This window comes from Eptesicus fuscus, chromosome 20, assembly GCF_027574615.1.
Source record: "Eptesicus fuscus isolate TK198812 chromosome 20, DD_ASM_mEF_20220401, whole genome shotgun sequence".
Taxonomy (NCBI): domain Eukaryota; kingdom Metazoa; phylum Chordata; class Mammalia; order Chiroptera; family Vespertilionidae; genus Eptesicus; species Eptesicus fuscus.
The window spans coordinates 15145678-15155906 of NC_072492.1; the positions used below are offsets into that span (position 1 = coordinate 15145678).

Below are 10229 nucleotides of genomic sequence, written 5' to 3' on the forward strand. Positions count from 1 at the left end.
AAACCAGTGCTGGAAGCTAAGGGAAGGAAGGCCTATTGCACGAATCTCTTCGTGCAACGGGCCTCTAGTAACAATATAAAATCATTTGATGTACATTCAATCAATAACAATGAAGTGATATAAGAACAAGGTTTGAGCAGCAGTAATTTGTGAGCATCCAGGCCTTGTTGACTTCTTGGGCTAGCTGTCAGCCCCCATGGCCAGTGGTTTCTCATCCTTGAAAAGTCTTCGATCTCCATGGTGGATGGAGGCCAGTGTCAGAGACAGATGTCCATTTGTGGTTAGGCACCTGATAAGGTAACGTCCCTTTTAACACGTTGGAGAGAGTCTTTAATTAATGTCTTTATCAATAAAAAAAAAAATCTCCTGTTGTAAGTTTTGGTCTTTGAAGTCTTTGTCTCTTGGGAATACTGTGAAATGAATGTCACTTATATATCATTACCTATAACCTTCTTAGTGAGTCATTGATAGTAATGTAGAATGTCTGCTTTTAGTTTTCCTTATATTTGGAAAACAAAATGATTTAAAAATCAGCAGTATTTTAAACAGAGTCATACAAACAATAATCATATTCACTTCATTTAGTCCAATACCCATTTTTTGTTTATTCTGATTATTTGCCAGTATTTTCATGAATTCAGTTATTCCTTAGAGTTCTATACATTTTCATTCAGTTCAAAGATATTACCTGCTTAGAAACCTGTAATTTAGAGTAAGTCAGAATCCTTTTCATGGATTTTTTCTAAAGATGTAACATTTGAAAATGCATTAGAGTAAAATAATAACTATCTATGAATGACAAAATGAAATGGCATGGTTATAGATTAGATTATAATGCAATTGATAAAAAACTTTGCTTGTTTAGTAAGCTATATCATTTTAAGACAATAATTTTTGGAAAATAATTATTACTATAAAATGAGAGAGAATAATATCATATATATACCTACATATATATTTAGCTTCAATACATAATTTCAATGTAGAAAGAACAAATAATATATAAGATTTTAAAACATTGTCCATGGCTTCTTGTATTGAGCATTGGAAATAATTCATAAACTTCCAATGTTTGCGCCACAAATATCTGGAGTCCCACTGCCAGGCACCCTCACAGGGAACCATCCCTCTTGGCTGGACTGGTGTTGCTGAAAAGTCAACTGTTACACCTGTGAGTTTCCTATTTGAACTTCTCTTTGAATCTTGGTAGGTCCCTCAGACGGCAGGTTGAAATCTTTAGAAAATCCATTTTAATAAAAGCACATGTATACAAATAGAAATCATTTTTATGTTTTAATTTAGCAAAGTTTCCCATGTAATTTCAAGCATATAAAATAGGCCTAATTTAGTTTAAAAACATTCCTTTAATAAGGATAGAGAATAAATCCTTGAGGTATTCCAGGGCCCATTGGAATTAACTCAAAGTCATTCTTTTGTTCAAAAAGTCTCTTTAAATGTAAACTTTGGGAAGGTTGCAAATATACATACACAAAGCTTATAGCCTGGAGTGTTTGTAAATCGAAGTAAGGCAAACACAGACTTATGGTAATAATTCTAAAAGACATTAATCACACTTAAAAACAGTTTTAATGTTAAATATTTTGTCCAGACTACAGAATTTGCCTTAAATTACATAAGTATTTAATCTTTTTAGGCCAATAAAAGATTATATGCTAGTAATGCCATCTAGAGGCTGAAAATTCACCATACATATCACATAGATAAACACATAATACACATAATTTGAATTACTAATTTTTACAGAGAAAATGCAAAAATATTTTTATATAAAACTTTCACAAAATTTTATAGCCTATAGCCCCTTTTTAAAACCTTTCCTCAACTTTCACAAACCTTCTTACCCATTCAGAAATAACTATCCTTAGAGAAACTTGCATTTGTCCTTTTCCTTCAAATATGACTTCCCATACCTCAAGCCTTCTATTATCACAACTATATAATTGCTTCCAACTTAACTGGAACTTTTAACTCTTAGGAGCCTTAATTTCCAATGATAAGCACAGAAGTAAACAACTGGCATTCCTTAGATGGGCGTTGATGAACATATTTTAATCACACTCTCACATTCAAGAAACACACCTTCAACAAACCACAGAACATTACATCAACAGCTCCAAATCCATTTTATAGACCTTCTATAATAAAAAACCCCAATGCAGGTGAACTTAAGACTTGTCTAGCAACCAATGTTTCAGTATTTCATGTTATTTCAAAATATCTAGATATTCAATAACTTTCATTAATACTTACTAAGTTAGAAAGAAATAGTTGAAATAAGCTAAAGTGATTTGGTAGGTGGGTAAGGTATTTTTTTTCTATTGGGATGAGACATATCTTCCAGAGATTTGTATTTTTTAAAATGGCCTAGACAAGAGGTCTTGGTGAACTCAGGTATTTCTACTTCAAAGGTTCTGGGACTTTCATTCCATAAAGCCAATTATCTACAAGCCTCTGAAATGAATAGGGGAGTGGTTTGGGAAAGGTAAAAGGAGTTGGTGGGCTTTGAATTGTTTCTGGAGCCAAACCTCTGGCCCCTTGAAAACTTCATTTGTAAAACAAGGATAGTCATTTTCAATACCTCACGGACTGGGTTGCTACCCAAATGTTGGCAAGGGACTGACAAAATCATTCACCCAGTTTTGGAATGTTTCTTTCTATTTGGGTACATTTTTCTAGTTTCCAGAAAGCACATACCTCTGAGAGGTATAAGGTCTTTCAGGTATATGAAACCTCTGTCCATCTCCCTTGGGAATGGCAAAACAGGTCCTAGCTGCAAGATAGTCTTGAAATTAATGATGCGAAGCCTCTCTATCACACACTTTATATTGGACCAGGTAGGTGGTGTAACAAAAGAAGGTTGGATTCTTTCTTGAGGGACTCAGGGCCAAGTTTCTCCCATTTGGTGAATATGTACCCCAAAAGAGGACTCTCAAGTCACTGTGGGCTGGTTCCCCATCTATAGAGAGACATAAGAGCAAGCCAAGTGTTACAGGCATCTCTGCACGTGTCTGGGCTGTTTGGGGCCATTCTGAGTAGGGTGTGTACCCTCTGAAGCCATCTCTCAGGCTCTCCTGGAAGATAATAATGAAGAAAAGATGATTAGCAAACGTTTGGTCAGTCTCAAGGTTAGTTTCCTCCTGAAAGGTTCCTTTAAAATCATTAATTTCCCTTTTGGTTCAATATCTGGTTCATTTATTCTAAATATATAACTATTCTGGGAAAAGCATATGTAAGCATCACTGATTTTATATAAAAGAAAAAAAACCTCCTCACCTATCATGTGAATTGGGGTAGATTTGATTAGCAAACTATATATATGTTGTTCCATACCATTCCCTAGTTGAAAGGAAACAGGTTTTGATTAAAAAGCAGACATTTGTACAGGAGGTTTAGTCTGATGGAGAAAGCAATTAATTGGGTGCAGTTAAGAACGAGTAAAGTAGCCCCAGTGTCTACAGTGGCCTTGGTGGCTTCCCTTTTTAAGATAATTTCAAATTCTCCCAAACTATCAGTGAGAAGGGGAACACTCTTGAAGCAACCCTATGCTTGTTTTTGTTTGTTTACTTTTTCTAAATCCTATTTCAGTTTCCTATCATCCTTAAAGAGGGCAGACTTCTCTATAGGAGTTTTCTTACAATCTCATTTAGGAATTCTGTTGCTGTGCTCCCAGAAACCAGGAGTATATTAATTGGGATAGGTTAGAATAGCCAGGATTACATGTTCTAACAGTTAAATTTCTTTGTGAAGTAATCAGGGCCATAGAGGAAATCGAGAACAATTGCTGGTTCCGCTCTGTCTGAGAGCAGCTTCTCTCCAAAGGGAGCTGTTGGAATCCTATTCTATCAGGAATAGTAATGAGGGCTGAAGTCTGGGAGTTCCCAGCCTTGGAGGCACAACTTCCCATGTTAATTATGGGTGTATTTGTTGTTGTTGTTTTATATCTTCAGAGTCTAAGCAAATTTTCTAGGGTTGTTATGGAGTGAATCAAAGTGTGCAGCTTATGGCTCCATGCTCACACCGCTCGAGTCTCACTCAGCCCTCTCATGTGCCTCAGCTTCTCTCCCAGCTGTCTAAGGCGACATGAAGGCCTCTAGCCAGTTTGACTCAGTGGGTAGAATGCAGGCCCTTAGAGGTCCTGGGTTTGATTCCAGGTGAAGGGCATGTACCTCAGTTGCAGATCCCAGGCCCTTACTGGAACATGAGGGGGAGGCAACCAATCTGTGTCTCTCTCATTCTCTCTCTCTGTATTTCCCCCTCCCTTCCTCTCTCTCTAAGCCCATGGGAAAAATATAGTCCAGTGAGGATAAATAAGTAAATAAAAATAAAAACCACAGGAAGGGCTAGGAACGCTGGTGGACCACGCCTTATGGACTCTCGCTCAGAAGAGCCAGTCAGTTGAATTACAGTTGAGTTGGAATTTCCCTATGGGACTCCTGGTTGGCGTGAGGAGTCATCTCTGACAGCTCCACAAAGATTCTTAGCTGTTTAAGAACAACTGAGATCCGGGTTAGAGGAGGATGTACCCCTTCGGAGCTGAACAAGTTCAGCTCTTACTTATACAGTGAAGGTTTTTTTGGTCAGACTCTCAGAAAGCAAATCCAAATGAAAACCCAGAATTAAAAACCAGCCACCCATGTTTCCTCTTGTCTCTCCTTAGCCTTGGTTCTGTCAACCCTTAACCTTAGTTCTACCTTGAGGATTTAAGAATATAGCTCAAATAAAGTCAGACCCTCTACCACAAGCAAAGGAAGATTCTGGATCCAAGAGACAACTTAGCCAAATTCACCTGACAGGCAGGGAACTGGCGGGCCAATGGACCCTTTTTTAGGTTCGAGCACCGGGTCTGGGCCGCAGGGTGGTCCCGATGAGCTTCTTTGGAATCCTGCCACAGGAAGGCAAGTAAATATCAATGTAAGCAGCATTCAACCCTGTGCAGAGTTTTTGTGAGTTTATTGGAGCCCAACTGTCAAGAATTGCCGGAAAACAAAATCTCAATGTATTGAGGGAGTGCTCCAGAGAATGGCAGTATTGCATCTTATTTTGTACATTATAATAAAAAGTGGAAATGTATGTGGGGTATATGGAATCCATTGCTTAGGGAGGCAGGAGAAAGCAAAGCAGGGAAATCTCTGGGATTAGATAAAAAGTAAAACGATAGACACATGCCTCTCTTATACAGGTGCCTACAGGCTAGTTAGCAGTCAGCAATGAACTCAATGGCAATGAGCAGATCTGTGGTCTCTGCAGAGCACAGAGCAGTGCCTGTGCTTGCAGGTGTCCAGAAAAAGGGAAATTCCTTTGACATTCCGAAGGTGTGTTATCATAGATGCCAAAAGACAATAGACAGGCTCAGTTAAGGTAAAGATTGACCTTTGTCAGGGAAGACGCTGACCTAGCACATGACCACACACCATAAACTGCTTTTAGATAACAAGTTTTAATTTCAGGCCAACTTTGTGGTTAATTTAGGTCTCTGAGTTTGAAAGACCACCATGCAGGCCTTACCGGTGCTAGTCACAGGCGAGCATGTGACCATTTTTCATCCACTTACTCCTTCGATCACTTGTCTTCCACCTCTTTTTTTTTTTTTATATATATTTTATTGATTTTTCACAGAGAGGAAGGGAGAAGGATAGAGAGCTAGAAACATCGATGAGAGAGAGACATCGACCAGCTGCCTCCTGCACACCCCCCTACTGGGGATGTGCCCGCAACCAATGTACATGCCCTTGACCGGAATCGAACCTGGGACCTTCCAGTCCACAGAATGATGCTCTATCCACTGAGCCAAACCGGTTTCGGCTGTCTTCCACCTCTTGCCACCAATCATGTCCCTCCTCTGTCCCACCACAGGGGAAGAAACCATCAAGTACCTGTTTGCTGCAAGCAGCTGCAGCTTCCTCATCACCTGCAGGCCTGGCCCGCTCGCCCACCGTGCTCAACACCCCAGTGCCCATGAACCTCTTCTCTACCTGGGAGGTGGACTGCTCCAGCCCCAGCTGCGTGCTCAGGTTGTGCAGCCTGACTTTAAAGAAGCTGGTGATCTTGAAGGAGCTGGAGAAGGAGCTCATCTCCATGGTGATAGCAGTGCAGATGCAGGGCTCCAAGGGCATCTTGAGATCCCACGAAATTATGCTGCCCACTAGTGGACAAGTGGAGACTGACCTGGCGCTGACCTTCTCCCTGCAGTACCCCCACTTCCTCAAGGGAGAAGGCAACAAACTACAGATCATGCTGCAGCAGAGGAAGTGCAATAACAACCAGATCATCCTGGGCTACAAGACACTGGCCACAGGTGCCATCCACATGGCTGAGGTAATGCAGCGACCCCCCGAGGGTGGCCAGGTGCTGAGTCTCAGCAGCAGCATCCAGGAGTCCTCCATCAGGGTGGCTGAGATCTGGATTTCCTTCCTGTCCAGTCAGCCCATCAACTACAAGGATGGCACCATGCAGGCCAGCCCCAAGGCCAAGTCCACAAATAGCTACATTGAGGGGAAATCTGAGAGCTTCTCTGAGCTGGAGGCCAGCTACAATGTGACACCCAGGCAGGACCTGGAAGATGACTTTGACCTGAGGCAGCCCAAGAAGCAGCAGCGATGCATGCAACGAAACTTGAAGCAGAAAGTCATGGTGCTGCTTCCCAGGTCCAACATGTCAGAAGAGGTCCTAGACTCAGATCAGGACCCTACAGAGCATGTCCCCGAGGTGGAGGAGGACCTGGACCTTCTGTATGACAACCTTGAGAATCCCAGCGATAGCGGCCCAGACATGGAGGATGATAGCAGCATCCTTAGCAACACCAAGACCAAGACAAGACAATACTTTGAAGGCCTGGCACACTCCAGCTGGCAGACGGAGATGAGGAGCGCACACAGTGCCCGGAGGCAGAAGGCGCCTCCTCAGCTGGCCGACATGCCCGTGAAGGCCCAGGGCCCAGGCAGCAAGCTGTTCAGTGGCAGTGTCTCTGACTTGATGGCCTACAGCACCCCCGCCACCAAGGTGGACAAGACCTGTATCTTCTCCCTATCGAGCCAGCCCGTCAACCACCTGGACAGTGCCATGCCGGCCAGCACCAAGGCAGATAACTTCTCTGAAGGTGACTCTGAGATCGTCTTCTCTGAGCTGGAGGTCAGCTACAATGCTGCCCACAGGCATGACCTGGACGAGGATGACTTGGCCCTGGAGAAGCCGATAGGAAGAAGGAGGTCCATGACCAGGCAACAGAACTATCAGCAGAAAGTCGCAGCGTGGCTGCACAGGTTCCAAATGACGCAGGAGGTCCTGGACTCAGAGCAGGACCCTGAGGAGCAAGTCCCCGATGTGGACAAGGACGTGGCTCTTCTGTTTTACAGGCTGGTGAACCCCAGCGACAGTAGCTCAGATATGGAAGATGATGACCGTCTCCTAACCCCTCCCATGCCTGAGCTCATGACATACTCTGAAAGCCTGTCAAGTGGCCCAGATATGGAGGAGGATGACAGAGTCCTCGGCACCTCCAAGTCCAAGCCCAAACCCAGGTCATACTTTGAAAGCCTGTCAAGTGACAGTGGCTCTGACTGGGTGGCGCACAGCATGCCCAACCCTGGGGAGCAGCCGGCACAGCCTGAGGACAGCCCGGAGGCAGAGACCTCTGCCCACGTCATGCTCACTAAGAAGCTGCCACCCAGCAGGCGCACCACCAAGACCGAGGCTCTGGTCCTCCCCTCCAGCAGCTCCAAGGGGAAGCAGCCCGCCTGCCGGGGCTGGAGCAGGTCCCTGAATAAGTCATCCAACAGCCTGATCAAGGAGCGCTGCCCAGTCCCACAGAGCCACCTGCAGGTCCCCAGGAAGACCGTGTATGATCAACTGAAACACATCCTCATCTCCAGTGACTGTCTGCCCAAGAACATCATCCTCATCAGCACCTCTGACAGGCAGGGGCAGTTCCTGTCGGACGTCCTGCAGCAGCACATGCTGCCCGTCGTGTGCACCTGCTCCATGGTGGATGTCCAGGAGGCCTTCAGCTCCATCATCTCCTGGATACAAAGATACTGCAACTGCAATACCGAGGCCCCGATGCCAGTGAAGATCGCCGTGGCGGGGGCTCAGCACTACTTCAGCACCGTGCTGCAGGTCTTTGTGGAGCAGCTGTCCCACAAGAACCCTGACTGGCTGGGCTACATGCGCTTCCTGGTCATCCCGCTGGGTTCCCACCCTGTGGCCAGCTACCTGGGCTCTGTGGATTACCGCTACAACCACCTCTTCCAGGACCTGGCCTGGCAGGACATGTTCAACAATCTGGAGGCCCAGAGTTCTGTGCAGAACATTGTGTCGAGAATCACAGAGTACATCACAGGGGCCAACTGTGTCCACCAGCTGCCCATTGCAGAGGCCATGCTCAATTCTAAGCCGAAGAGCATGGGCAAGTTGCCCTCGCAGAAGTTCATTCCCTTTGTGGGAGCAGTGAAAGTTGGAATAGTGGAACCAATTTCAGCCACGTCAGGAGACACAGATGATGCAGTCCCCTCATGCTCCAACATGCTTTTGCCCACCGCCAGGGAGGCCTCATACAACCCAACCTTCTCCTCATCAGTGAGTGGAGGCGTCCCTTCCTCCACCCAGGGTGTCAGTGCTGAGCTGATGGAGCTACAGGTGGATTATTGGATGGCAGCCAAGCCCACAAACAGGAAGAGAAACGGGAAGAAGGAAGACCTGCCTACCACCAAAAACACACTCCAGAGCACCTTCCGGTCTCTCCAGGTCAGCAGGTTGCTCAGCAGTGGCGAAGATGCAGGCACGCCCACAATGTCCATGACTGTGGTCACCAAGGAGAAGAAAAAGAAGGTGATGATTTTGCCCAAGAAAGACAAGGCCAAGGACTTGGAGTCCAAAAGCCAGTGCATCCACGGCATTGGCCGCTTGGTCTGCTCAGCTAAGAACCAGGAGAACAGGCAGCGGGTCCTCATTGATGGCGTGGAGTGGAACGACGTGACATTCTTCCAGCTGGCAGCCCAGTGGTCCTCCCACGTCAAGCACTTCCCCATCTGCATCTTCGGACACTCCAATTCCACCTTCTAGCCCTGCCCCTCCCCCTGCCCTTCACCCTGCCTGGGCCAAGCCCAGAAGGGCCCAGCTGCTTTTCTGTTAACAGTTCAGTTTACTACAGATACAGACCCTGAAAACACAGAGAAACTCTTTTAAGTTAGAATGTGCTCACAGCCTGGAACCTAAGGGGGTTGCCCCCACTGAGACCCCCAAATGCTCTGTTTAATAACCAGAACACTCCGGCAGGTGGGAGGTCAGGTGGGCACTGTTGAACTGGAGCATCATGGAAGGTGTGCTTTAGCCTCAGGATCCCCAACACTTTCAGTGAGAATGGTTCTGGCCTTGGAGACCTGCCCTTCCTGGGCAGCTGCCACCCAGCGCTCTGCTTCACCCTGGGAGCTGGCTCTAGCCTGTGCCCAGACTCAGTGCTGGGCTGCCAGAGGCAAAGGGCTGGCCTCCCATTGGGGCATCTGGAGCACAACATGGAGGCCGGCCAGCCCAGCCTTGGACCCCAGCTGCCAACCAGCCAAGTGGCCCCAGCACCACCCACTTATGGTTCCCAATGAGCTCCCGCCTCACAGGGCAAGACAACAAAAAGGAGCTGCATGGTGCAGACCCACAGGCACACGGGCTGGACAAACCAGTGCCCTCCTTCCGGGCAGCGACCCACCTTCGTCCCTACCTCTTCATGTTATCACAGAACATTCGCTGCCACGCAACAGGTGTTGGACCAGCTATTGACAAGGTGAGCAACCTGCCTCTCCACAGCAAGGTGATCATTTGGCCACTTGCTGGCTGTGAGCTCTCAGATCACTGCATCCCTCTGAGTGTTTGTTTCTAAGAACATGAGGTGAGTCAAGAAGCAACCTCATAGGGTTTTTGTAGGGACCCTGTAGGGTGTTCCCCTAAAGCTTTCTCTGGGTGCCTGGACAGTGGATAGGCCTGCAGCAGGGGCTGTGGTTGTGCTAGTTGGTCATTTTTCTTCCTCAAATGTGATTCTTCTCGGGGCCTTGGGCTAAGCTCTTTTCTCATGTCATAAAGGGACTGGAGATTCTGTTATTGGTCCCCATCCTGGGTGAAGCCAGAGCAGAGACCCCCGGGGGTGAGCATTGGGGTCCAGGCTCTCCCAGCTATCTGTGATGGGGCTGGTTTGGGCTCACTCATTCAGCAAATATATCAGAAAT

The 10229-nt window shown here is 46.3% G+C and overlaps 1 protein-coding gene across 1 annotated transcript; it reads left to right on the forward strand.

Annotated features, from left to right (window-relative positions):
* The first annotated feature begins 5964 nt into the window (after positions 1 to 5964).
* Positions 5965 to 9670, forward strand: LOC129147304 (phosphofurin acidic cluster sorting protein 2-like). Its single transcript, XM_054708813.1, has 2 exons — positions 5965 to 6939; positions 7528 to 9670. Exons 1-2 carry the CDS (start codon positions 5977 to 5979, stop codon positions 9076 to 9078), a joined length of 2514 nt encoding a protein of 837 aa, XP_054564788.1. The 5' UTR covers positions 5965 to 5976; the 3' UTR covers positions 9079 to 9670.
* The last annotated feature ends 559 nt before the right edge of the window (positions 9671 to 10229 follow it).

Excerpts from the sequence above, each read along its gene's own strand:
- LOC129147304 (XM_054708813.1), top strand. The coding sequence starts at position 5,977 with ATGAACCTCTTCTCTACCTGGGAGGTGGACTGCTCCAGCCCCAGCTGC. Across the intron at positions 6,940-7,527 it reads CTCAGCTGGCCGACATGCCC|CCCAAACCCAGGTCATACTT; the intron begins GTGAAGGCCCAG and ends TCCAAGTCCAAG.